This window comes from Lampris incognitus, chromosome 17, assembly GCF_029633865.1.
Source record: "Lampris incognitus isolate fLamInc1 chromosome 17, fLamInc1.hap2, whole genome shotgun sequence".
Lineage (NCBI taxonomy): Eukaryota > Metazoa > Chordata > Actinopteri > Lampriformes > Lampridae > Lampris > Lampris incognitus.
In genome coordinates, this window is record NC_079227.1 from 30,168,065 (window position 1) to 30,192,497 (window position 24,433).

At 44.0% G+C, this 24,433-nt stretch overlaps 2 protein-coding genes across 4 annotated transcripts in view; both read right to left on the reverse strand.

Moving 5' to 3' along the window:
* Positions 1-21,354, reverse strand: part of cep131 (centrosomal protein 131) — a 38,110-nt gene extending 16,756 nt beyond the window's left edge. Inside the window, exons 1-15 of one of the 3 annotated variants that reach the window (XM_056296853.1) lie at positions 21,312-21,354; positions 20,930-21,186; positions 19,346-19,536; positions 19,017-19,111; positions 17,091-17,202; positions 16,622-16,749; positions 16,101-16,205; positions 15,807-15,974; positions 7,525-7,642; positions 6,548-6,676; positions 4,380-4,572; positions 4,135-4,232; positions 1,536-1,715; positions 615-806; positions 3-140 (exon numbers count right to left, since the gene is read on the reverse strand). In XM_056296853.1, coding sequence (XP_056152828.1) covers positions 3-140; positions 615-806; positions 1,536-1,715; positions 4,135-4,232; positions 4,380-4,572; positions 6,548-6,676; positions 7,525-7,642; positions 15,807-15,974; positions 16,101-16,205; positions 16,622-16,749; positions 17,091-17,202; positions 19,017-19,111; positions 19,346-19,525 — 1,836 coding nt within the window. In that variant the 5' untranslated portion in view covers positions 19,526-19,536; positions 20,930-21,186; positions 21,312-21,354. Of the gene's footprint in view, positions 1-2; positions 141-614; positions 807-1,535; positions 1,716-4,134; positions 4,233-4,379; positions 4,573-6,547; positions 6,677-7,524; positions 7,643-15,806; positions 15,975-16,100; positions 16,206-16,621; positions 16,750-17,090; positions 17,203-19,016; positions 19,112-19,345; positions 19,537-20,929 lie in introns of all 3 variants that reach the window. The other 2 variants (XM_056296854.1, XM_056296856.1) reach the window with 2 other exon arrangements.
* A 461-nt stretch (positions 21,355-21,815) lies between these two features.
* Positions 21,816-24,433, reverse strand: part of rnf213b (ring finger protein 213b) — a 34,665-nt gene continuing 32,047 nt past the window's right edge. Inside the window, exons 63-64 of the mRNA XM_056296752.1 lie at positions 23,923-24,101; positions 21,816-22,599 (exon numbers count right to left, since the gene is read on the reverse strand). Of these exons, the coding sequence (XP_056152727.1) occupies positions 22,461-22,599; positions 23,923-24,101 (318 nt within the window). The 3' untranslated portion in view covers positions 21,816-22,460. The remainder of the gene's footprint in view (positions 22,600-23,922; positions 24,102-24,433) is intronic.

Here is a 24,433-nt window from a genome sequence, read left to right on the forward strand (position 1 = left end):
ACCAGTGCAGTCTGAAGCATATTAACGCTGCGTCTCTTCTCCTCCAGCTCTAGTTTGAGTCTCATCATGGAGCCGGAGATCTCAGCAGCGGTGGCCGAGGCCTGCTCCACACCCAGCAGCTCCTCCTCGGACAGCACTGCCTGAAAACAGAGAGGAGCCCATTCACAGCTAGCCTTCCCAAAAAGTCCATGGTTACTTTTATAAATATTTGTGGTAAAGAGATTTTATAACAGCGAACTTTTATTGGGTTCACTTATTCAGTTGGCCCTTTAATCCATGAACCAAGTCAAATGGCTATCCCAGGTATATTAGTGGCCACCAAAGTATATTGGGTGTCCCATTTTAACAGTTTTCTATTTATCTATTTGTCCAAGATAATGATGCCGTCAATGATCGATTAACCATCAGACAGTCTCCCCTTATCAAACCCTCCCGTCCCTGTTTGCTCTGCATTTGCATGCTTCGCACGAGCAAGAAAGGGACATACCAAATTGCAAGTGCTTTGCAAAGAGAAACACACAAGGTGGAAAAAACGTAGCTACTGTCACTGATGAAAGGCAGTTTGCAGAGAGACAATCAGAACCGTGTGAAGCTACCAAGTTGCAGACACTCACCTCTCTGTGTGATCCTGAGGTGACGGAGCGTGGCCTCTCCTGTTCGGACTTCTCCATCTCATCCAAGAAGCTCATGATGCTCTGTAGCTTAGCTTCAGAGAGTAGGGCGCCCCCGTCTGGTAGGGCTGGGTTATGGCTCAGTTGGCCGTGACGCTCCAGGTTGTCGGTGGTCAGAGAGTTGGACTCTCCGTCCTTTGACAAAAGATGAGAGGGAAGCATGCTACGGTCATGGCAATAATTCAGCTCCCTCAGCAGAGGACAAAGTGCAAGGTCTGCTACAGAACAGCAGCTCTGTGACTGGCCGAGCTCCGGTGTCTCGCACAAGGACACTTCAGCTGCAGGAATTCTCGTCATCAGTGGGTTTGCATCTGGTTTGTTCACCAACTCTGACCACTTTACCACCATGCTACCATTAATTTTTTTATACATGATCAGTCTATTTGGGCTACTTAATTCAAAATTGCCAAAGTGCAAGTGTCTTCTATTCAAAGTAAAACAATTTGGAATCTAAAAAAGTACCACCAAAGGTTCAACTCCACATTATTCCATTAGTTTGGGATTACTAACAGATGGTGCATATTTTCCAGTGCTGTCATTTGAAAACTTGGTTAAAAGCACAATTGTGTGTAACCACACACCTCAAGTGGTAATTATTAGTCAATAACAGTGCAAAGGTGTTGGTGTCACACTCCGGCTATGTGATATTGCTTGCTGCGATCAAGCTACAACATAGTCAGACGTCTCACGACAGCAAAGGCGTTTCCATACTGAAGCAAGGGATTTACATCGTGCAATAAGGATGGTCAACACCGCCCTCTAGTGGAAAACTAATACTGGTTTTCAGGGTGACAAGCGTAAAACTCTACAAGCAACCATACATTAAAATTAATAAATATGCTGTGATACAGCAGGAAGCCTCACCTCGTCTATCCAAGCATATTTGTCCTTGCGGTAGCTCTTGGGCTCTGACAGCCTCTCTGGTTCCTCCTCCAGTAGCTTCAGGGTGTCCAAAAGCTCGTTCAGGGTGGTCTTAGACTGGGCCCTGCTGGAGAGAGCACCCTGACGCTGGTCCTCCATGCTCACTGACCTCTGGAGGATCTCCTGGAGTACCAGAGATGAGACAAACATGTTGATGTGAAAGGGGCCTAAGTCCTGGGTATGATGACTGCCATTCAACATTGGCTCTGGTAGATGAATTTCTACCTATTTTTGATCATTATGTCAAAGGATGCGTCCAAAAAGCCTGCTCCTGCTTTGTTAAAATGTTTTTAATTGGGTCTGTTTCTTCCATTTTTTTCCTTATACTTATCATGATCTATCTATGCTCTCCCACTGTACCTGCTTTTTTCCCCCTCTTGCTTAACCTTTTACCATTTCCTCTACATTTCAAACTTGCTCATGAAAAACTAACTACATTGAATTTTAGTGTACAACATAGGCTATATAGAATCAGGTGTGACTGACTGTTTAAACAAATGATTTATTGGCTGGGCTCAAGATCCAAAATAGTTTTTAAAGAGATATGGATTGCCTGGTTACAAAAGATGTTTCACTTGAATGCACAGAAAATAAGACTAGGTTAAAACCAAGTACATGGCTGGACCGTGTATGGTCAATGTTTGAAATTGTGACCAGTTGTTAGAGGGATAGTCAGTGGTAGTCTCTAGTGTGAATTCCTGGATATTAAATGTTCATCTGCAATTTTCTTTCGTGGTCCCAGTAGTATTTGTTGTTTAAGTGTACTGAAGTAGCATATGACATGACATGGTTAAGCTATGTTTGAGTAAAAAAAAGGTTATAAATGCAGTTGCAAGAACAATACTTTCCACTCATATCTTGGAATTTGATTTGAAAGAGAACTCAATTTAATTGTCATTGTAACTATTCTTATAACCTGAGAATAAAGAAATACCTTATTTGTATTTAAGGAGTAGTAGAAAGACATTATTTGTGTGAAAAGCCTGAAAAGATCGGGTTTGGACTTTCTTGCTTGATCGACTGACTGTATGAATACTACCAATAAATGCTAAAATAAAATGTATCCTATAATGTAGCAGAGGATTACTTTAACTGATATCTTACTGATAAGACATATGTCGTCACCTTCTTAAAATAATGGCCTAAGTCATATTTTCAAGTTTTTAAAAAAACAGAATAAACTGACAAATTTTGTTTCAGTTTCAGTTTATTCTGTTTTTTGAAAAACTTGAAAATATGACTTAGGCCATTATTTTAAGAAGGTGACGATATTTAATAATAATAATTATCTGGCCCTGTGATGGCCTGGCGGCCTGTCCAGGGTGTCTCCCTGCCTGCCGCCCAATGACTGCTGGGATAGGCTCCAGCATCCCTGCAACCCTGAGAGCAGGATAAGCAGTTTGGATAATGGATGGATGGATGTAACTATTCTACTTATCTGGTAACGCCCCCTTCTCTTTCATCCATTTCTATCTGTGGATGTCTCTCGTTCTTCCTAAGACTCACTCTGCATTGACAGGTGAATTTACAAAGAATGCATTGCGGCCGCTGAGAGCACCATGAATTGCACATCACATGCAACTGCTATCTGTCCCGTCTCAAGGTCCGATTCACAAAAGATATTGCGTGAATATTACAGCACAGACACGCCCGTGTTTTGCATGGGCAAAACACGCCAACTCAGCTGCAAAACTCCCAAGTTTTGCAGCTGAGTGCAATTTGCCCTTGTTTTGCATCTGATTGCAGTTCATATGGAAAATGGTGGCTTTGTGCCAGGAACATAGTAGGCAGGCTCAGCATCATCCTTTATGTCATCAAGTATCACATGAATTATTTGACCTGGTAACCTGTATCTGCGAATGATTTCAGTCTAAGTTAAATCAAAAAGTGATATTCTCCTGCAAAATATCCGCTCACGAGCACGCTTGGCTTCAATCACTGCTGCCATAATCACTGGAAAGTCTGCGTGTCAGCTACCACCAACTCCCTGAAGACGCGAATAATTTTAACTCTAACTGCATGTGGCTATTAAAGCTGGTGTTTGTAAATTGGACTTTTTTTTTGCAATGAGGCTAATTTGCATAGAAAGGGGCCAATTTAGTGCAAAATGCATGCATATTACCTAATTTAAATACGAACAAATAGCACAATAGCACTGAGTCGCTGTTTGCTTGACAGCACAGTTAGGGGTCCATTTCACCCTTTGCGGGTGCTTTGAGAATTATTAATTTCTTTTTGTCAGCAAACGCTGTGCAACCCTTTTGTGATTTCGCCAGTGAGTCTTCTGTCAGAGTGATTGTTATTTGGGGTGCTTTAACTCTGCGCTCTCCCTCATGCCTCTCAGTACTCGGCCGACCAATCGTGTAACTTCAGTGACGTCAAAGGTCGTCTGATCCAGTGGCCCAATTGTTAATTTGATCACTCAGTCAGTCACGCTAACGTGGTTGCTCAGTCAGTCGCGTTTGTAGGGCTGGCCCGCCAGCTGGTCCAGCCAAAAATACCATAATGCAAAAGAAGCAATAGGACAATTTACATTCATTACCTGGGAGCACTGGGAACCTCTACAATTGGACAGTGCTGGAGAAATGGCTCTGAAGTTTGTGACATCAACATGGTCAGCCACAACATTCACGTTGGCGTCTGTGGAAATGCACAAACCATGACACAATGAGCAAGCTTAATATGACCAATATCAATGTCAAACAGATTCAAAAATAACTTTTCCCACAAGTGTGGTGTATTGAAATAAAGAAAGAAAGAAAAAAGAAAACTGGGCACAAAACAAACCTGTGTTCTTTGCTTTGACGTGACTGGGTGATGTAGGGTTGTTGTTGCTGGGGGACGTGGGACGATTGTTGGTAGGAGAGATCTTGGGAGTCTTCTTGCGGCCCACCTTGCCGCTCTGCCTGAGGCCGTCCAGCTCTCCCTCAACTACCTGTTGTGCCTCTGCAGCCTGTCGTGCTCTTTTCTGCTGCAATTCCTACAACATCAGAGGGACGTAATGGCTTTGGTTTTGGATAAGTGCAGCCCTGGCTAAAATGCATTTAGACAAATGGCTAAAATTCAGTTAGACGCCTAAAATTCATATACATTTGGTTAAAATTCACTTAGGATATAAATAGCTTTAAAAATTAAGTTCATAATGTTTAAATATGTTAAAAACGTATATGGAAGGATAAAATAGACTTTACAGTTTAAAAAAAGTTAGAGTTTATGCAGATGAGCATAGTTTGCTTAATATGTACAGAACCAAGCACGCGTAGTCAGTCTAAAAACCCAACTCAATTAGCCGCATTATGTCAATCTATGTTTTCCTTTGTTTTAATTGGCATGTTCTGACATGGGGGGGCTTGGTTGTAAGCTGAGTGAATGGTCACCGTCAAGTGAACAGTGCAGATTGTTCCAGAGCAAATGTGTACCTAACTTATTGGTTGACGAACAGTTATCCAAAAGGTTCGGATTTTTGTGATCTGCAAGAGGCAAATATGAGATTGTGTATTGCTTTTCGTACTGTGACTACATGTTATGGTGTAAAAACGCATTGTGTTGCTAATCGCGAGTAGCCATTAGCATTAGCGTAATAGCCGTTAGCTTTGCATTGTGCTGCTAATTGCAAGTGGCCATTAGTATTAGCATAATAGCAGTTAGCTCAGCTATGAAGAATTGGTTAAGACAAGTGTAAACTACTAATAAGACACGTTAGTCCCTAGCTAGCGGGTCTGACCCTTTAGTCGAGCGGTTAGTGATGTCGCCTTGTGGTGCAGTGCACCCTGTATCGAATCCCGCACCGGGCAAGAAAATAACCGGTTACATTGGTGGCAGCGGTGGGATCCGGAAGTGTGCAGATCCTCAGAAGTCTCTTCGGAGGGCGCGCTTCTGGGGAGGGTGACGACTGCAAACTACTAATAAGACACGTTAGTCCCTAGCTAACGGGTCTGACCCTTTAGCCGAGCGGTTAGTGATGTCGCCTTGTGGTGCAGTACACCCCGTATCAAATCCCGCACGGGGCAAGAAAATAACCGGTTACACAAGCTATTGCTAGCTCGCCCCGAAATGGTGTATGGACTTGTTGCTTAGCTGATCTGTTTGATTCAGGAGACGGATGATTTGGGACTGTAAGAGAGGACAGCTCCGTCGGACCACTTTGGAGAACTGTGTTCTGTTGGAGCGCTGTTTGACTGTCGCTGCTGTTTCTTCGCTGCTGTTTCTTCAGCGCTCTGCCAAGCGCCCATCACCCAGTTCCCCCTCGTCTGTCCCCCTCTAAATGTTCCCTGGATCTGTGAGTACTGAGCGCGTGCTTTTTATTTTGCTTGTGTGACCAAGTAGTGAAGCGGCCACTATGGTCTCTAGGCCTCTACGCTCCCAAGCCACGACTCAGGCCTGCTTCAGGGGTTTGGTTTACAAGGGGGTTGACCGTAGGTTGCAGAGTGAGTGTGTGCCTATGATTGATGTTATTTGATATTATTTTGTTTATTCATATATGGGATTTAGTCCTATTTGTCTTTATTCATGATGTGATTTTGAGAAATTCTGTTTTATATAAATAAATAGCCTACCATAATTTGGTATTACATTTAAAGACACCTTTTTGTGCTATAGCTCATAGGTAATTAATGTTTAATAACTGTTAAAAGGATAGATAAAAATTAGGACAAGCGACGAAACCAAAATCTAAGTGATATGTCTTTATTATATATCATAAATTTATTTGGAGGCACCGCCAGTTATTTTAGTTTAAAAGCGAGTACCATTAAAATAGTTTAAGAGCATACAGGTAATAGCGCCATTTATTTTGAAACCCCGGGGCTGTGGGCCCTGCCCACAGTACTACTACACATAACAGATTTTTTTTATAGCTACATGGGACGGGTGTTACATAAGGATGAATTAGAGTTTCTATAAACTAAAGTTTTACATGTTATTGTGACATAAATGTAGCTGATTGGTATCATTACATGGATAGCTGCGAGACGAGTCAGACGAGCCTTCTCTTCACGGACCCGTTTTCTGTCCTCCTCCTTTTTCTTTTTCTGCTGTTGCTGCCTCTCTGGAGACATGTCCTCCTCGGCTTTCTGTTCTTGTTCCTGCAGTTGAAAATAACAAGTGGTTTGTACAACAATAACTAGAGATACGTGTGTGAGTTCGAGCAAGAAAAGTGAACCCCTGGTAATGCCGATATGCTGGACTGTGCTTAAAGCTGCTATGAGGAGTTTTACACTGATTATTTATCGATCTCAATTTCATTCTAATGCCATCAGTGAGAAGCTCAGAAATATATTGATTCCAAATGCTTGTCTCTGGGTGAGATACATTACTTCATTGTTGTATATCATGCAAATCTGTTTTTGCAAAACACCGCTACATCTTTCACCACTACTTCTGTTCTTAAATAAACCATGAGCTACCAGAGGGCGAAAGTACATAGATCTTTGAACATGAGGCAATGCTTATGTGAAATGAAGTCTTTCTTCCGTGAAACACTACCACTTTTGTCCACAGGGGTATACAACAAAGTCAACAAATATCCCAAACTCCTCATAGCAGCATTAAGTTGGTGTGTGTGTGTGTGTGTGTGTGTGTGTGTGTGTGTGTGTGTGTGTGTGTGTGTGTGTGTGTGTGTGTGTGTGTGTGTGTGTGTGTCCATCCATCTATTATCCAAGCCGCTTATCCTACTTAGGTTCGGGGGATGCTGGAGCCTATCCCAACAGTCATTGGGCGGCAGGCGGGGAGACACCCTGGACAGGCCGCCAGTCCATCACAGGGCAAGTTGGTGTGTGTGTGAAACTGATAATCGTTTGAACTGTTGCCTTTAGTTTGCAGAGGTGAAAAAGGAAAATGAAAAAGGAATTTGAGCTTGATTAGGGCCCAGCCACCTGTAGCAGAAGAAAGCCAATGACGGGTGGGTTTGAGAAAGCTGGATTAGGATGGGTACCTTTTTCTTGGTGGCAAGGATGCACTTGAGGGCTGCCTGGCTGGTTTGCCCTCTCCCAACATGGCATCTGTACCAGCGCTGGATGGTGACTGCTGCCTGGTTCACCTGCTGAATGAACCTTCACATACATATACAAAAACAGAAGTTATAACACTTGGCAAACAGAGAATTCTAACAATAAATCTGAGGTCATTCTGTTAGGTCCCCCAAATTCCATTAGCCCTTTTAGTGCTAATCTTGGTGGTCTGTCAGGTAGTTTTAAGCAGGCTGCTAGGAATCTTGGGCTAATATTTGATGCTAACCTCAGTTTTGAAAAATCAAACATGCTATTCAGTCATGCTTTCTCCAAGTCAAGGTAATCTCTAAAATTAGGTAATTTTTATCAATTGCTGATCTACAAAAAGTTGTACATGCTTTTATCTAGTATCAGATTATTGCAATGCACTTTATTCAGGTATCAGCAAGGGCTCCCTCCAGCATCTGCAGCTGGTACAAAACGCCCCTGCTCGGCTCATTACTGGGACAAAGAGCCATGACCATATCACTCCTGTGCTTGCCTCCCTACATAGTCCATGGGCCAGAGCCCAAAATTTCCTATTTCGGTACACTCAAGGTGGCAAAACTTACTTATAATTTTTGAAAGGATCCATGTCTGTAGATGATATTTTGGTATGATAACCATTCCTGAGTGGCAGCTGTATCACAGTTATCAGCTCATGAAGTTAACCACCCCCTAAAGTAAATTGCATTTTAGACGCTGGTGCATATCCTGGTTTAGCCTCATGGTCAGGACATTTTTCAATGTTCTATAATATTGTCTTTGGTATCATTTTAAAGGGGACCTTCTTAGCTTTCATTCAAGCCCTGTTGTGGATATTTCTCACAAATATAGAGGTCACTTGAGCTCTTCAACCCGTCAATAACACACATCTTTCTGCAATGTTCGCCTAAACTATATACTTTCTTTTAGCCCTGTGGCATCTAGGAATATCAGGGACACAAAACACAAAAACTGGAATACTCACAGGACTGTAAAGATTCAGGAAATGTATAATATACCCATACTATTTCATTGTGTGAGGTGATTGTGAACCTTAAATTAGAAGGGCATTATTACTAAGAAACTAACTAGACCAAAGCCAGTTAGTCCATGGGTCAGACCAGATATCGATATCACCCAAGGTGACACAACTTCACTGGTGCCATTTTATTTGGTACACTAACAGAAGTAAAATAATACATGATAACCTTTCCAAATGAGCAGCTATTTCATTTTTCTTTCAGGAAACCTGTTTCTGTGCCTCTCACGATTGTGTATTTGCCCAGATTTTTACAAATATAGCATTTCAACACCCCTGGTACTGATTAGCCTAGCTTAAACTCTGGGACAGTTCTTAGTTGGCCAACAACCAAGGATAACCAGTACTGTGTACTTCCATTCATTGTGCTAAGCTAGGCTAACGTGCAGCCAGATAGCTTTCTACTAAACACATATAGAGGAAACTGGTATCTATCTTCTTGTCTCACTCTGGAGAAGATTGTAAGCTAATTTCCCATAATGTTAGCATGTTCTTTTAATGTATATGTTAATATGATTAGTTAAAGTGGCTACGAGGAACTTTCATCTTGTGTTGATTTTAGCGGCCTCATGTGGACAAAATACAGCTGTTGCATAGCAACTAGGTAATGTATCTATTTGTGGCTATGTAAGATAAATAATGGTAATATGACGCTGGTGAAGCAAAGTAAACTTTGTTTTAGTAGTGTTCATACACCTAAGTTACATGTATTTGTTTGTATGTGGCAGGTGAAAACTGACTGAATATGGCCACTGGTGAACAAGCAAGTTTTTACCCAATACCAAAGCGCCCACGGGTGGAGTGCATTATCCACTGTTCTGATGATACAGATAAGCTGGTTTCACTACAAAGTGTCGACTCATGGAGAACTCTGCTCAGGGCAGCTCACATACGAAATCATGCACCAGTTTTGAAACTGGCAAAAGACATTCCTTAGGGACAGATTCCAGCAATCTACTACCACAGAAAGTGTCGCAGTATCTTCACTATGAAGCAAATTCTTGATGGCCTCCTTGCAAAAGAAAAGAAAAGTTGTGTCTCTGCTGAAGAGAAACAATCTAAGAGAGTAGCTCGACATGCTCCAAGTACATCTAGGACTTATGATGCAGAGTGCATATTTTGTCAGAAAAACAGCAAATATTCCAAGAGACAGAATACGAGAGAAGTACTGGTGCAGTGTCGAGAACTGCGAGCTGATGCAAAGATCAGGAGTGCAGCCACAAAGAAAAGGGACAGCAGAATCCTTGCCATTGTGAGTAGAGACCTTGTAGCAGCTGAAGGGCACTACCACAGGTCATGCTATAGACTTTACACCAAAGAAGAGGTTTCCAAAGGAGAGGTTGCCAGCAATGAAGATGATGATGCTGCAGCCCAGTATGAAGCTGCTGTGAATAAGGCATACAATGAGCTGTTCCTCTTCATCAGGATGGAGCTTTTTGGCAATCCTCAAGTGATGACAATGACTGATCTCTCTTCTAGACTGGTAGCTTCAATGAACTCCCAAGGCATTGCCCAAGTCAAGGAATCAACCAAGAAGCACATAAGGCGAAACCTGGAGAGTGAGTTTGCTGGAGCCTTGCAGATATTCCCTGATGAGAAAGGAAAATTATCTATCTCTATCTCTATCCCGATAACTTGTCCATGAGGGAACTTGCCAAAGAAAATCAGTCTCTCAAAAGGGAGCTGCAGACCCTGAAAAGTGTCAGTGCACAAGATGTTATAGCCAAAGCAGCCATCAAATTGAGAGCAGACATTAAAAGTCAAGATGTTCCTCAAACCTGGCCGCCTGAAGTCAAACCAGAAGCAGAATGTCCTACCATTCCAGAGTCGCTCATTATCTTCCTGTACTCTCTACTCACAGGCTCAAATGATCCTGATCATGCATCCCAGAGAGTGCAGTGCCTTCTGCAGTCATTTGGCCATGACATAGTATATGCAGTGACATGTGGAAATACCAAGCCTTCCAAGCACATTGTTCTGCCATTCAGTGTCAAATCGTTGACAGGAAATGTAGAGTTGATAAACATCCTCAACCGACTTGGTCACAGTGTGTCCTATTCACAGATGGAAGAGATCAACACTGCCCTGTGTCTCCAGAAACTCTCATCATCAGGGAGTGGCATTGCCCTTCCAGCTAACATCCATCCTGGCATATTCACAACTTTAGCCTGGGACAATATCGACCGTCTTGAAGAAACTGTCAGTGGTGAGGGAACATCTCACAGAGTCAATGGGATTGCTGTGCAAGCAAAGCCAGTCAACCCACTTCCTGTCCAACCCATGCCCACTGTTCCCAAAACAAAGAAAAGAAGCATCGATGGACCCCCACCAATGTTACCAACTTACAATGCTGGACAACGGGTAGGGCCACCACAAAGCAAAAAGTCAGATGCCGATACTGCAGCCAATACTAAGCTTGCCAGAGAGAAAAACCTTCTTTGGGTCCTAGCACGCATGTCACAACAAGAAGAACAGTCAGTCAGCAGCTGGACAGGCTTCAACATCCTGACTCGAGGAGAGATGACGGTCATCCCCGACAATATAGGCTATCTGCCTACCATCAATGCTCCAGCGACACAAATGTCTACTGTCAACGAGGTGCTTAACCAGTCACTGAGCATCATGCAGTGCTTAGGCCTGAGGAAGACTGTCTGTGTCTTTGACCAAGCCCTGTATGCGAAGGCTGTCGAGATCACATGGAAACACCATGACAAGTTCCATGATATCATCGTTAGGCTTGGGGTATTCCACACCATCTGCACACTGCTGGCAATAATAGGAAAGCGTTTCCAAGATGCTGGACTCAAAGACCTCTGCATTGAGTCTGGCATGATTGCAGAAGGCTCAATTGCTGGTGTTATGGATGGCCGCAAGTACAACAGGGCAGTGCGACTACACAAGCTCCTGTATGAGGCTCTCATGCGACTGACCTTGAATGGTTTCCTGTCCTGGTTGGAAGAAACTCACAGGAATGACATGGTTCACCTGAATGACACACTGAAGACCATTGACAGCCTTGGGAAAGAAGTCTCACAACATGCTTTGAAGGAGGTCCTCGAGAACAGCTCTTGTACACGCATCATGGATCTATTTGAAGTCTACCGTGAGCTCCTTAGAGGTGGAAACGGCAGCCGCTCGAACTTCTGGATGTCCTATTTGGACATGGTTGAAATCTTGTTGGGGCTCATCCGAGCATCCAGAGAGGGAGACTGGATGCTACACTTGGCTAGCATTCGAGCAATGATCCCATGGTGCTTTGCTTATGACAGGATGAAGTATGCACGCTACCTCCCCTACTACTACGCCCAGATGTCTGAGCTGCCCATCACACACCCAGATGTGTACACAGAATTCATGGAAGGAGGCTTCTCAGTCCAACTGGGCTCCACCAATCCGTTTGGCCGAATCCCTGTTGACCAAGCTATAGAAGAAACGGTGAACAAAGACACCCAAACAGCTGGAGGGACAAAGGGATTCAGCTTGAAGCCAGGAGCTGTGACCAAATATTATCTCACAGCTGAGTATAGAAGCATGTACCTCAGACAGCTGAGAGACCTGACAGGTCAACGCAGGTGCAAATGGTCTCATCCAGATCTACAGAGTCCAAGGATCAAGAGAGATGAAGCAGATGTCCAGTCTCTCATGGACCTTATGGAGAATAACTGGCTCAATCCTATGTCCCCTGATGAGATTGATTTGGTTAGCCTCTCCACTGGCAACATGGCTCCACCTGATGTGACCATAGATCTCTTGAGAGCTCTTGAGAAAGGAGAAGAGGCCTACCAAGCATTCCAGCAAACAAGGTTAGATGCAGACCCACCACCTGTGAAATTCCACGACAAGATGACCAAGCAAAGTCTGAAAACATTCTCCAATGTCAGCACAAAACAAGCTCATGGAAAGAAAGCACAGGATGTGGTTCTGAAGGCAGATAGAAACCTTTTCAGTCACATGATCCTGGTGGCTGAAAGCAGGAAGGTGAATCTGAAGGATGTCCTTGCCTACCCATTGGGCCCACTACCATGGGCACTGGCAAATGCTGATGGGTCCTTACGAAAAACAAACAAGGCTGCACTTGCCAGAGCGCTTGAAAAGAATGTATCTCCTGCAGAAGACATCCCAATCCCATCTACTTCCATCATTGATGGGATGAGCCTGGTCCAAAAAATGAATGGCAACAACAAAACCTTTGCACAGGTGGCAGAGTCAGCCTTGACCCAGGTCCTCCACGAGGGAGCACAGAGTGGGAGGATTGATGTTGTTTTTGATGTCTATCACCAGACTTCGATCAAAGATGCTGAACGACTGAACCGGGGTGGAGACATCACTCTCCAGTACAAGAATCTTGCAGGGGGAAACCACGTCCAGCAGTGGAGAAAATTTCTGTGCAGTTCCTCCAACAAGACCAGTCTCATCAAGTTTCTGGTGGAAGAGTGGAAACTCCCACGATACAGAGCTATGCTGCATGGCAAGGTGTTGTACATGACCTGTGAGGAAACCTGCTACAAGTTGACAGAAGATGGGTATGAGGAAGCAGCAGAACTGCACTCCACACATGAAGAAGCTGACACCCGTCTGCTCCTGCATGCATTGCATGCAGCAAATGCGGGCTCAAAGTCAGTTATCATCACAGCTGAGGACACTGATGTCATGGTGCTTTGTCTTGGCTTCCAGAAGGACATCACCTGTCCCATCTACCAGAAGTGTGGGACTCAGAACCGCACACGGTTTGTCGACATCACCAAACTGGCAAGTTCACTTGGAGACAGCATCTGTGACAGCCTAATTGGCTTACATGCCTTCACAGGCTGCGACACTGTCAGTGCATTCGCTGGTCGAGGGAAGCTGAATGCCCTGAAGATAGTGAGAAAGCACACTTCCTGCCAAGAGACTTTTAGTCAACTGGGACAGACATGGAATGTGAGTGATGAGCTGTTCCAGAAAATTGAGCAGTTCACCTGTCGGATGTATGTTGCTAATAGCAGCACTGCTGAGGTGAACAAACTGCGTTACCAGCTCTTCTGCACCAAAAGGGGAGAGGTTGAGTCCAGCCAGCTGCCACCATGTAGAGACTGTCTCTTTATGCATGTTCAACGAGCCAACTATCAGGCAGCAATATGGAAGTGCTGTCTGCAGGCTAACCCTGTGGTGCCAAGCCCTACTGAGTATGGATGGACAGACGATGAAGGCAAGCTGGCCATTTACTGGATGCGCTCCCCACCTGCACCAGATGTGGTCTTGGAAATGCTAACATGCAAGTGTGTGCATTCATGCAAAATGCCAAGCTGCATGTGCCTGTCAAATGGACTTCCATGCACAGACATGTGCAGGTTACAGACCTGCAGTAACCAAAAACAGCAGGATGGTCCAGAACTGGACTTTGAACTTGGGGAGTCAGATGATGAGAGAAACGAGCAGTTTGATGAATGACAGTGTGATGATTCTGATGGTATTACTGTGGTAGTAGTCTATTGATGCACAGGATGTTGATTCTGGACTTGGTTACCCAGAGCTTGATAACAATAATGTAACCATATTCACATATACCCATTACCCTACCCATTACCATTACATATACCCACTAATGATATGGGATTACATGTATCATTGACTAAGTATATGTATATGTCAATGTTGTTTAAAATATTAAAATAGTTAATTACCTCACTATGGTATTCCTTTTTATCATGTATTTTGATTGTGTATTTAAACAAATGTATAGAGACCAGTTTGTGACCTAACTGGCTTTGGTCTAGTTCTCATTTAAGGCTCACAATCACCTCACACAATGAAATAGTATGGGTATATTATACATTTCCTGAATCTTTACAGTCCTGTGAGTATTCCAGTTTTTGTGTTTTGTGTCCCTGATATTCCTAGATGCCACAGGGCTAAAAGAAAGTATATAGTTTAGGCGAAAATTGCAGAAAGATGTGTGTTATTGACGGGTTGAAGAGCTCAAGTGACCTCTATATTTGTGAGAAATATCCACAACAGGGCTTGAATGAAAGCTAAGAAGGTCCCCTTTAAAATGATACCAAAGACAATATTATAGAACATTGAAAAATGTCCTGACCATGAGGCTAAACCAGGATATGCACCAGCGTCTAAAATGCAATTTACTTTAGCGGGTGGTTAACTTCATGAGCTGATAACTGTGATACAGCTGCCACTCAGGAATGGTTATCATACCAAAATATCATCTACAGACATGGATCCTTTCAAAAATGATAAGTAAGTTTTGCCACCTTGAGTGTACCGAAATATCGTCTGGCCCATGGACTAACACTGACTCCGTTACAGTTCGAATTGATTTTAAAATTTTATAGCTCACTTTTAAGGCTTTAAGTGGTCTTGCTCCTATATACATTTCTGATTTATTGACTGGGTATACGCCCTCTCGATCATTAAGATCTGCAGATTGAGACCTGCTGGTTATTCCCTGGTCACGGTTTGTCACAAAGGGTGATCGGGCTTTTGCTGTTAGAGCCCCCACACTATGGAACTCTCTTCCTGTTGAACTAAGACTAACCAAGTCTCTAGCTTCTTTTAAATCTCGTCTGAAAACTTTTCTTTTTATGAAAGCTTTTACAGATGTTTTGATTTTTGTTTTTATTTATTTATACTTTTTTATTTTTATTCCTACTTATTTGGTCTTATTCATTTATCATTGCTACCTCCTCTTTGCTCACGTTCTTTGGTCTTATTCTCATTTTTGCCTTGTCTTGTTTTATTTCTTCTGTAGAGCACTTTGTAAGTGTCTTAGGAAAGTGCTATATAAAGAAAGTTATTATTATTATTATTATGATAGCAAGTCATATTTATTTAAGGTGCACTATCACCACCAAAGATCTGAACACAACTCACATTCAACAAAAAAAGGACAGACAGTAAGGTTAAAAGGATACATATGTTAAGCTATACAGGGGAAACAAAGCAAATAACAACAAAGCAATTGATATAACATGTGAAACTGGGCAAACATATGATTGGGTACCTACAGTTACCAGTAGGTGTAGTCAGGTGCAACTTTTTTAAGTTAGAGTAAAGTGGAAACATACAGGGAAAAACCAAAAAAGCCTTTAGAAATAATCCCAATAATCTTACCATTGTACAAGGACTGTGCCAAAATCTAATACGGGCGTACTATATGTGCTATTCATATCACATTATAACCTATAACTGGATCAGGTGCACTCTAACCTCTCAGCCTCCTCCTCGGTGACCTCTCTGCGGCGGGACAGGAAGGGGCTACCGCGCTGGGTGGATGTGGAGGTCTTGTTGTTAGAGGTGGAGAAGTTCTTCTGGGACTTGGTGAGAGAGCCATTTTCCAGCGAGGCCTCGTCATTCACTGTGGCTTTTAGGATGTTACTTAAAGAAGACAGACATCAAGAATCGATTTGTTATATTTTTCCACACATGGTGCATGGAGGATGTCACTGAAGCAATGTCATGTGAACAATTCGTTTGGTTTGCTTTTTTTTCCCCTCGACTTACTTAAAAGTGGGCTTTTGGTTGGAGCTCTTAGGGGTGAGGGGCTTTTCAGAGTAGTTATTGTGTAAGATAGTGGTGACAGAGTTTCCCATGGCTCCCTTGTTGCTCCTAAAAAGTAAGGAAAACACACACATTCTCCAACAGACAGCTTTGACTGACACGCTCATGTGCCAGCATCTCACGTTATGCACATTTCTACCTTTTTCCACTCCACCACAGTAGAAGCAGCACAGTCATTAATATCTGTCCCAACATAAATTCTTACCATATTCCAACTCCAGCTTGCACTAATTTTGTTACACAATACAGTGGGGGGAAAATAGGCTCAGTAAGTGGGCGAAATGCCTCTGGGTACTATCAGCCAACATGATCAGCAGGTATGAAATATGAGAAGTGTAGAGAAATCCAGAATGCAGTAGAGCAAGTCATTTTTTTAGGCTTGCACACACGCACGCACACACTGAGCTGGGTAATAGGCTCAGTGGAGCCATGACAGGCCTCTCCTTACAGAAATGCTTGCCCACCTGTTGTTGGCAGTGAAGTTGGCAGCCAAGGCAATGCCAGGCTCCCTTTTCTTCAGGCCGGTGGGAGAGTCCACGCTGCCGGTGCTGCGGGAGCTGGAGGGCAGGGGGAACGCTCTGGGCTGGTCGTCCTGAAAAGGCAGGAAATCTAGTTGCTATGCCTGTTCACCCACTATCTGATTGAGATGAACGATTGTGAAATGTTTGTCGCAACTATAAATTGACCCTTTAGCTTACCCTCTTATCCAGAATGACTTAAAATTATTTAACAGCAAGGGGTTAGTGTCAATACTGCTACTTAACCACTAGCCCCTAGACTCATAATATAGCTTTCCTTAGGAAAAGCACTGAATATACACAACAATTAAAGATCACACAATACATACATATAATTTTGTACATACACATAATGACTATTGTTAATCAAGAACAAGTGAAAAAGAAGTTGCACATATTGGATGGTGATCGGTACCAGGATGTTCCAGGTGGTTCTGTCAGGTGAGGCCTTGCTGAAACTGGCCAGCTTTCTTCGTCCATCTGAGCTGCTGTCAAACAGAGCCAGGAAGTCATCACTCTGGTCCTCACTGCAGGAACAAACAAGCTAGCGATAGGTAAGCACAATCATTCTATATTGTGCATATACTGCATATTGTTGCTTGGTGCTTCTCTGGCATTAAACCCCAAACAAATATAAGCCCAGCCCCTATTTTCAATCATACACTGAGCATATGTTTGTGTGTACATGACAAAGGGTCACAGAATGAAACGGACGTGGTAAGGGCTGAGGTGGTGTTAACTAAACCAATTCAATGATTTCAAGTCTGACAAGGTCAGACTTTTTAAATGGGGAGAAAAGAAGTGCACAGCTTGCGGGCTCGGTTTTTGACCAACAAGGGCTTAGTGCTACACAACACACAATTAAGTAACTTTCAACACAAAGCTGGGGCCCTTTAAGCATGGCCTTCGGTGGCTGCTTTTGTGATTGAATGTAGTCATGGCAGCTGCACAGACGGGAATCATCGCCCTCCCACTTGCTGGAATTCTGCGTGGAGGAGCAGACGCTCTGCCAGGGGGAATTCCATTACGGACTCCATATGAATGCACACACGCATACGTTGATCCCAATGACCTGTCAGTGATCCTTCGAATAGCTTCAGACACCCCAAACATGCACCAACCACCCCCATCTTCAGGCACAGATGTAGAGTGACCTCCAGTCTAGCCTGGCCTCCACCGGCATCTGTGCTGGGGGCCTGACTGTGCTGTACAGGGTGTTGCTGTTGAAGTGAATGTCGGCGTGTGAGTGTGTGCGTGTGTGTCCTTGAGTGTGTGCAAAGGATTTTTTACAATTTTCAGCGGGGTGGGGTAAAAGCCAGCTGGCCCAATGAAAAGCGATCTGAAAACATTAATTCAAGCAGGGCATTCCTCTATATTTCCTTTGACCAGCCAGCAAGTGTGTGGAAGGGAGGACGCAGTGAAGGGGGGAGTGTTGTGACCAACCCAGTGACAGCTCAAAAGAAGATTCAAAGAGTCGGAGAGCGATATGGGGGACCGGGGTATTTAGAATGTCTTTAAATTTAAAGCCCCTCTGCTCAGCATCCTGGGAGGCAGCAAAGGGAAAGGGGGTTGGCGGCAGCTGCCTGACAATAGAATCAGAGTGGACATACGCACTTCTCCTTTCACTGGTTCCTGGTGGTGTGTGTGTGTGTGGGGGGGGGTGACTTGACCGGTTCCAGCCCTCCCCCCGAGACAAAGAATGGCCCTGCTGCCCTTAGCAGAAGCCCCCAGGCACCCTCCACTCTTTGTATTGAAGCAGCCGCCGTGCCACAATGCCCATTGTCCCCTCGTGATGAAGTTTCAGGACCCGCCAGCTGTTGCTCACAGAAAAGAGGCACGCTGCTTTACAGAGTCAAGACTCCACGAATGTCGGCTGAGTTACATGAATTGCTCCTGCAGCCATGCACTGCGGTTACAAGAAAAGTGGCTCAAAAGACAGGAGGGCACACATTAGGCCTTTCCAAAGAGTGGACAGTCTGCACTGATGTTTTTCACAAAAGTTATATATATGGACTCATATTTCAAAAGCTGGTGGATTTAATTATGATGAAAGACATGTGATATTAAACGTAATCCTAAAAAGCCAGCTTTGCCTGAAGCTTTGCATGTAGCGACACAAACTGTATGCAAGCACCTGTAGGTTAATGATTAGGAGTGAAGTGAGTAAGTTCTATCCACGGTGCTATTGAAACATTATTGGGAGCCATATTGTGCAAATATGACCATTATTCAAACAAAATATCACTGGTGTAAATATAAATGTGTTACAGCTCAAATAGTTCCGTTCTTATTACAGAACTGCAGTGTGTGTGCGCGTGCATCTGCAGTTGTGCTTAAGTACCTTAAACTGATGTTGGCCTGCTGGTTAACCTGAGTGGTACTGTTGGACCGCCGAAGGTTCTTAATGGAGCGGGCAGTCCCAAAGCTAGCATCACCCTGGAGTTTACAGATTTATGAATGGATGACAAAGGTTTGAGTGCAAATATTACACACTGAATAACAATAAACTTTATTTTCAGATTAACTGGATTAAAGGCACTACACTTTTCATTTGCTAAAACCACGTTTTGTTTGGATAATCCAGTCTGTGGATTAGATTTCAATCACATATCACCATCATCCTAGGCCTACACCATACATGTAATAGTGTACACACAATCGTTTACTTACCAGGGTGTTGCGTTTTCCCTTGCTATCACTGGCCACAGATACAGAGCGAGAGAAGCCTTTTCCAAAAGATGCACTGCTGGGCCTTTTGGACACAGTGAGCTGGGAGCCTGTTAAACTGAGGTCCAAGGTTTCTCCTGAACCCCCTGTTTGGATGGACGAGGGGCTCCGGGTTGTATGCATCCTTTTCAGGCCTGCAGAAGGAGACGTATGCCTTTTGTCGTAATGAGTATAAGGCACTATGGGTCTCAAAGGACAGCTACATTTCTGCAGGTGGTGCCAGCAGACAGCTATAGGCTGAAAACAGATTGTGTTTCCCAGGGCAACCGGCAACAAGGAAACCCCAACCGCTGACAGCGACGGTATGCCTGAAGGCAGAACGAGCAGGATTTTCCATACAAATCAACGCAAAGACTCGTACGAAAATGATCCCTCTCAGCCATCACGTAAGACCCGCTAGACTTGTGTGGCAGTGTGTGTATCTGCAGAGACCCTGTCCTCCGCCTGTATTTTCTTATTTTGCCGTGCACAGGACTTTTACGGGGCGTTAACCTTTGGGCAGCGGGGACTCTATATAAAAACGTAGCAACCAGGTGCCAGATCGAGAGCGCAAGCACGCGTCGAAAGCGGACGCTGCGGCAATGGCGGACGCAGTGGCGAAAGGAGGCAAGTATAGCGAGGCGAAACGCCAAGCGGACGAAGCCGGGTCCAAAGCGACAGTGAATCTGGGGGGTGGGCCGCCGGTGAGCGCCGAAGGATGGGGGATGACGAGCCGCGACGCGGAGTCGGCCCGTGCGCTGGGGATGCGGACCGGCCGCCGCGGTCACCCCGGGGGGGGAGGGGGCGGGGCAACTTTGAATGTTTTTGTTTAACAGCTGGGGACGGCTTGGCAGATGAGCGGCGGGCTCGCTGGGATGGGGGGCATCCCAACAACAACAATAATAAACTATTTGTATATCATAGCGCTTTTCTAAACACGGTTACAACGCGCTTCGCGGGACAGGATACGTTTGTTAGAAATTACCAAGGTAGGAGAAAAAAAATCGACGGTTGACAGGTCATAAGATACATGTAACGTGCATGGATTACTAGACACGCTGGCCGCTGGCTGGCGGGTCTGACCCTTTAGTCGAGCGGTTAGCGATGCCTCCTGCGGTGCGGGCGACACGGGTTCGCTTCCCGGCCGCGGCAGTTCCAGCGGTTGCGTTGTCCCCCCGAATTCGCTACAATACCTATCACACCGGCCCGCTGAGAAGGCCATTATGTAAACCCAGTGTTGCTGCGGCCGAGAAAGCCGCTCTCAACTACAACCGAGCGTGGACTTTCCAAAAACAGCTGTCTGGTTGGACTCGTGCCCGGCTAACGATGACGCTTTTAAGGACACTTTAAACAACAACAACGTATGATGGCTACGATGACTCGCAGGTGGACGTAGGTGTTATCATCTTCCTAGACGGGAAAAACAAGCCTGGCCGAGAGGGAGAGGTATGATGAGATAGAGGTAGGAAAACCCTCACATACTGCAGATGTGCTCAGCTGACGACAACTCAGCGCGATCTGGTTAACGGCGACATAGCGGCGGTTTACCTCGTCGATGGCCGGGGCAGATCTACGTTGATCGGACTGAACAGACGACGCGGAGCAGGGAGAAATCAGGAACAAACCTTCCACCGATCCCCCGACCCTTTCACTGGTCAAATCAACGCACCGCCTCGCCTCATCAGACGGGGCTGGACTGCGATCCCATGGCGGCGTTGCCAACGCCGTGTTGTGAAATAGTAAGATGCCCAGTTTAGTCTGGAAGAATACTCAGGTCTCGGGAAATGCTCCTCTCTTCTTCACCTCTATCATAACAAAAAGATCAGCAAGGATGTCGGTTACTAAGCAAAGTAACCACGACACGGTAGCTTGGTGACGCTAACGTTGCGTATCTAACCAAGGACACCGTTTAAGAGCGATAGCGAAATACCTTTTGTATTCCCTAGACGACCTTCTGCTTGGTACTCCGCTCGCACCGTCTACCGGATCGATCGGGGGACGAGAATAACGCGCAACATCTTCACTGTGGCAACAAAATATAAGGCTCCGCCCCTTAACGCCTATGATTGGTCACTAATGCCTGACGTCATTTCTTTAAAGCCTCCGATTGGTGGAGAGGGGCCTTCTTTTCAGTGCGTACAGCGCAGCGGGGCACGGCTCACACTAGACGTTTGGTTGACTTTGCAGAGGAGGCGTGATGAGGACAAGAATCAAAGTTTTTTTTTAAGCAACTGCTGAATAAGTGGTTGCAACTGAATCCAATTTTGAGATTTTTTTTCTAAAGCCATCTTTCCGTTTTTCCTTCCAACCGCAGTGATAAGGTCATTATAACACAAATACTATAATTCATTTTGTATTGCATTGGCCCTTAATCTCTTTATTTATGATCAAGCTTATAACCCCAGTAGAAAAACGACAACAAAAAAGTTCAACATTTACGAGGCAAGGCAAGGCAGCTTTATCTTTAAAGCACATTTTATGCGCAAGGCATACACAATTAAAAAAAGATTTAAAAAGTAGTTCATAAAAGATATTTAAATTAAAGAATAAAATCAAAATGCCATGCAAGGTCTATAGCTTTGCAAAAGTCAAAATGCAAGGTTTGCAGTTTAGCAGAAAGCAATGGTAAACATAAACGTTTTTAATATGGATTTAAAAGTAGTCTGTGTTGGAGCAAGATGTCTGTGAATGTTCTCCTTCATCCGGGTCATGGTTATCCAAAGGAGTTGAATCAAGTGCAACTGGACTTGTTGCACTTGATTCAACTCCTTTGGATGTGTTGGAGCAAGTCTCAAATCTTCTGGAAGTTTATTCCAGCTATTTGTTGCATAGTAGCTAAAAAGACATGCATGTTAGGGCCAACACTCTCACAATGCATTGTGAAAATAACACAAGACATCACAATTTTAGCCCTCTCATATCATATGGAATAAAGTGGAATCTGGAATCTGACTCATTATCATTGCAGAGTGACACCATGCAGTATAAAACGCAACTTCATTGATTGATTCTATCGATAACAATGTAATACAGCCTGTTTAAACAATACAATTCATTTTTTTATCCATGTGGAAAGATTCTACATTTTTCTAAACTTGACAGCAGCCCTCCACACATCAGCTCCTTTGTCTAGAGTGATGTCCCCTGGTAAAGAGTCCAGCTCTGGCAAAGCTGGAAGGTTCTTCTGCTCCAAGTAATTCTCTAGGGTGTTTCTGATGCTGGAGACAGCAGGGAGGGAGGGAAAAGAAGAAGCAACAGTTAGCACTGCATCCATTGTTCTCCTCACACACAATCCTATTCGCTTCCCTACCCAGCTGCTGGCTTAACAGAGATGACCTGTGCTCACAGAGGGTATGCAACACACCCCACTACCCTGGTTGATGGCTTTCGGCAGGGGTCACCTTCTGGCCCCAGGAGTCAAAAGGCCCCAAATCCCAGGGGACAGCCCCGAGCGACACGCTTCACTATAATTCAGATTGGCCGCTTTCGTAAATTCCTTTATACTGTGGTAATATTTCAGATAACAATAGGCACACTTATATGATTTTTGATGTCATGAAAGATTTTTATCTCCACAGGGAAAAAAAACCTACAGGCAAATGCAAATGCTTTGTAAATAATGTGTTTTTCCATTTGTTTGGTGAATTACCTCCCACTGATCTTTAACTCACAGATGGTCAGGCAAGGGGGTATGTTTTCATGAAAAGAAAGCGGAGACACTGTGGTGGCAGTATTGCGTATTTGGGGGGAAAAAAACCTTTTACAGTTGTACTCGCCGTCACCTACTTGATACAGAATGTACTGAATTAAGTCAAATGTGAAATGGCAGTTTCCTAATCTCAATTTAAAGCAACAAAGCCTTAAGTCAAGCTGCAAATGGTTTACCTGTTTAAAAAAAAACTTAAACAAACTTGATAAATGCAAATTAGCCATTTCTGCTCGAATACTGCTTTGATTTATCAGGTTAAGTCACCTGATTTCTAACAGCCCTGCATTCACTGCTTTCTTTTAAACATTTATTGAACAACTGTTAAAATGTATTAAACGACTGTGTTACTAAAATATTTGTCATTCTCTATAGTTGTACAGATTAGCTCAGTTTAAGAAAAGAAAAGAAAAGCTATTCAGCCCAAAATCAAGCATAAGGGCAAACACCAAGCCTGTCTGTGAGCAAGTCTTTACAAGGAACATGACTACCTACTGCAACACTGCAGTAAAACTGGATTTATCAGACTGCACATTTGAGACTGGATAACCTGGTGCTGCTGAATTAGTGCAGGTTTCTTAACCAATCAAAATCCAGGATTTATGAAGAGCTTTTTTTTTGAGGTGCATTCAACATGTGAGCGACTAAGCAAGGGCGTGAGAGCTAGAGAGAGTCATATCTTCTTCAGAAATCAGTCAAACTGTTGGGGGGGAAAATAGGAAGGACATTTAAACACTGAGAAACTGTTCAGAATAGCTTTGTTAGCTATATCACTAGATAAAGAAATTAGATTGATTATATTGACTTTATACTGATGAACTTAGTTGTTTCTTACTCCCAGTGTGGTGAGTAAACCTGGTCAGGTATCGAGCTGTTTGTCTTCAGAAGGAGAATTTCATGCATCTCCAGGGAAAATGTGTTGACGTCTGTGACCATGAGGAAACTCCTCAGACCTTTCCGGTCCTCCTCAGACAGCTTCTGCTGGAACTCTGAAGGTAGTCTTCGAAATGGGTCCTGGAAGAAGAAGACAATGGACTGAATGTAATCGTTACTTGGTCCACACCTCTTAAGTCACGATGCTGTACACTGCTTAAAATTTTTCTACACTCGTTCCAAAACTTCAAACCGTTTCACACCATGGCATAAACTGCAGAGGGGGTTGACGCTATTCATTCCATTGTTCGGGTCAAACATTAAGTGCCTGCCGTGTCAGATGGCACACTTTCCCTAGATTTACAACCCAGTGAGTTTAGCTCTCTGTCTTCTTTCAGGTCAGGTCACTGGCAGCTAGCAGGGGTCACATGAGTGAAAAGAATTACCCAATATACAAAACATGTGCTCACTGA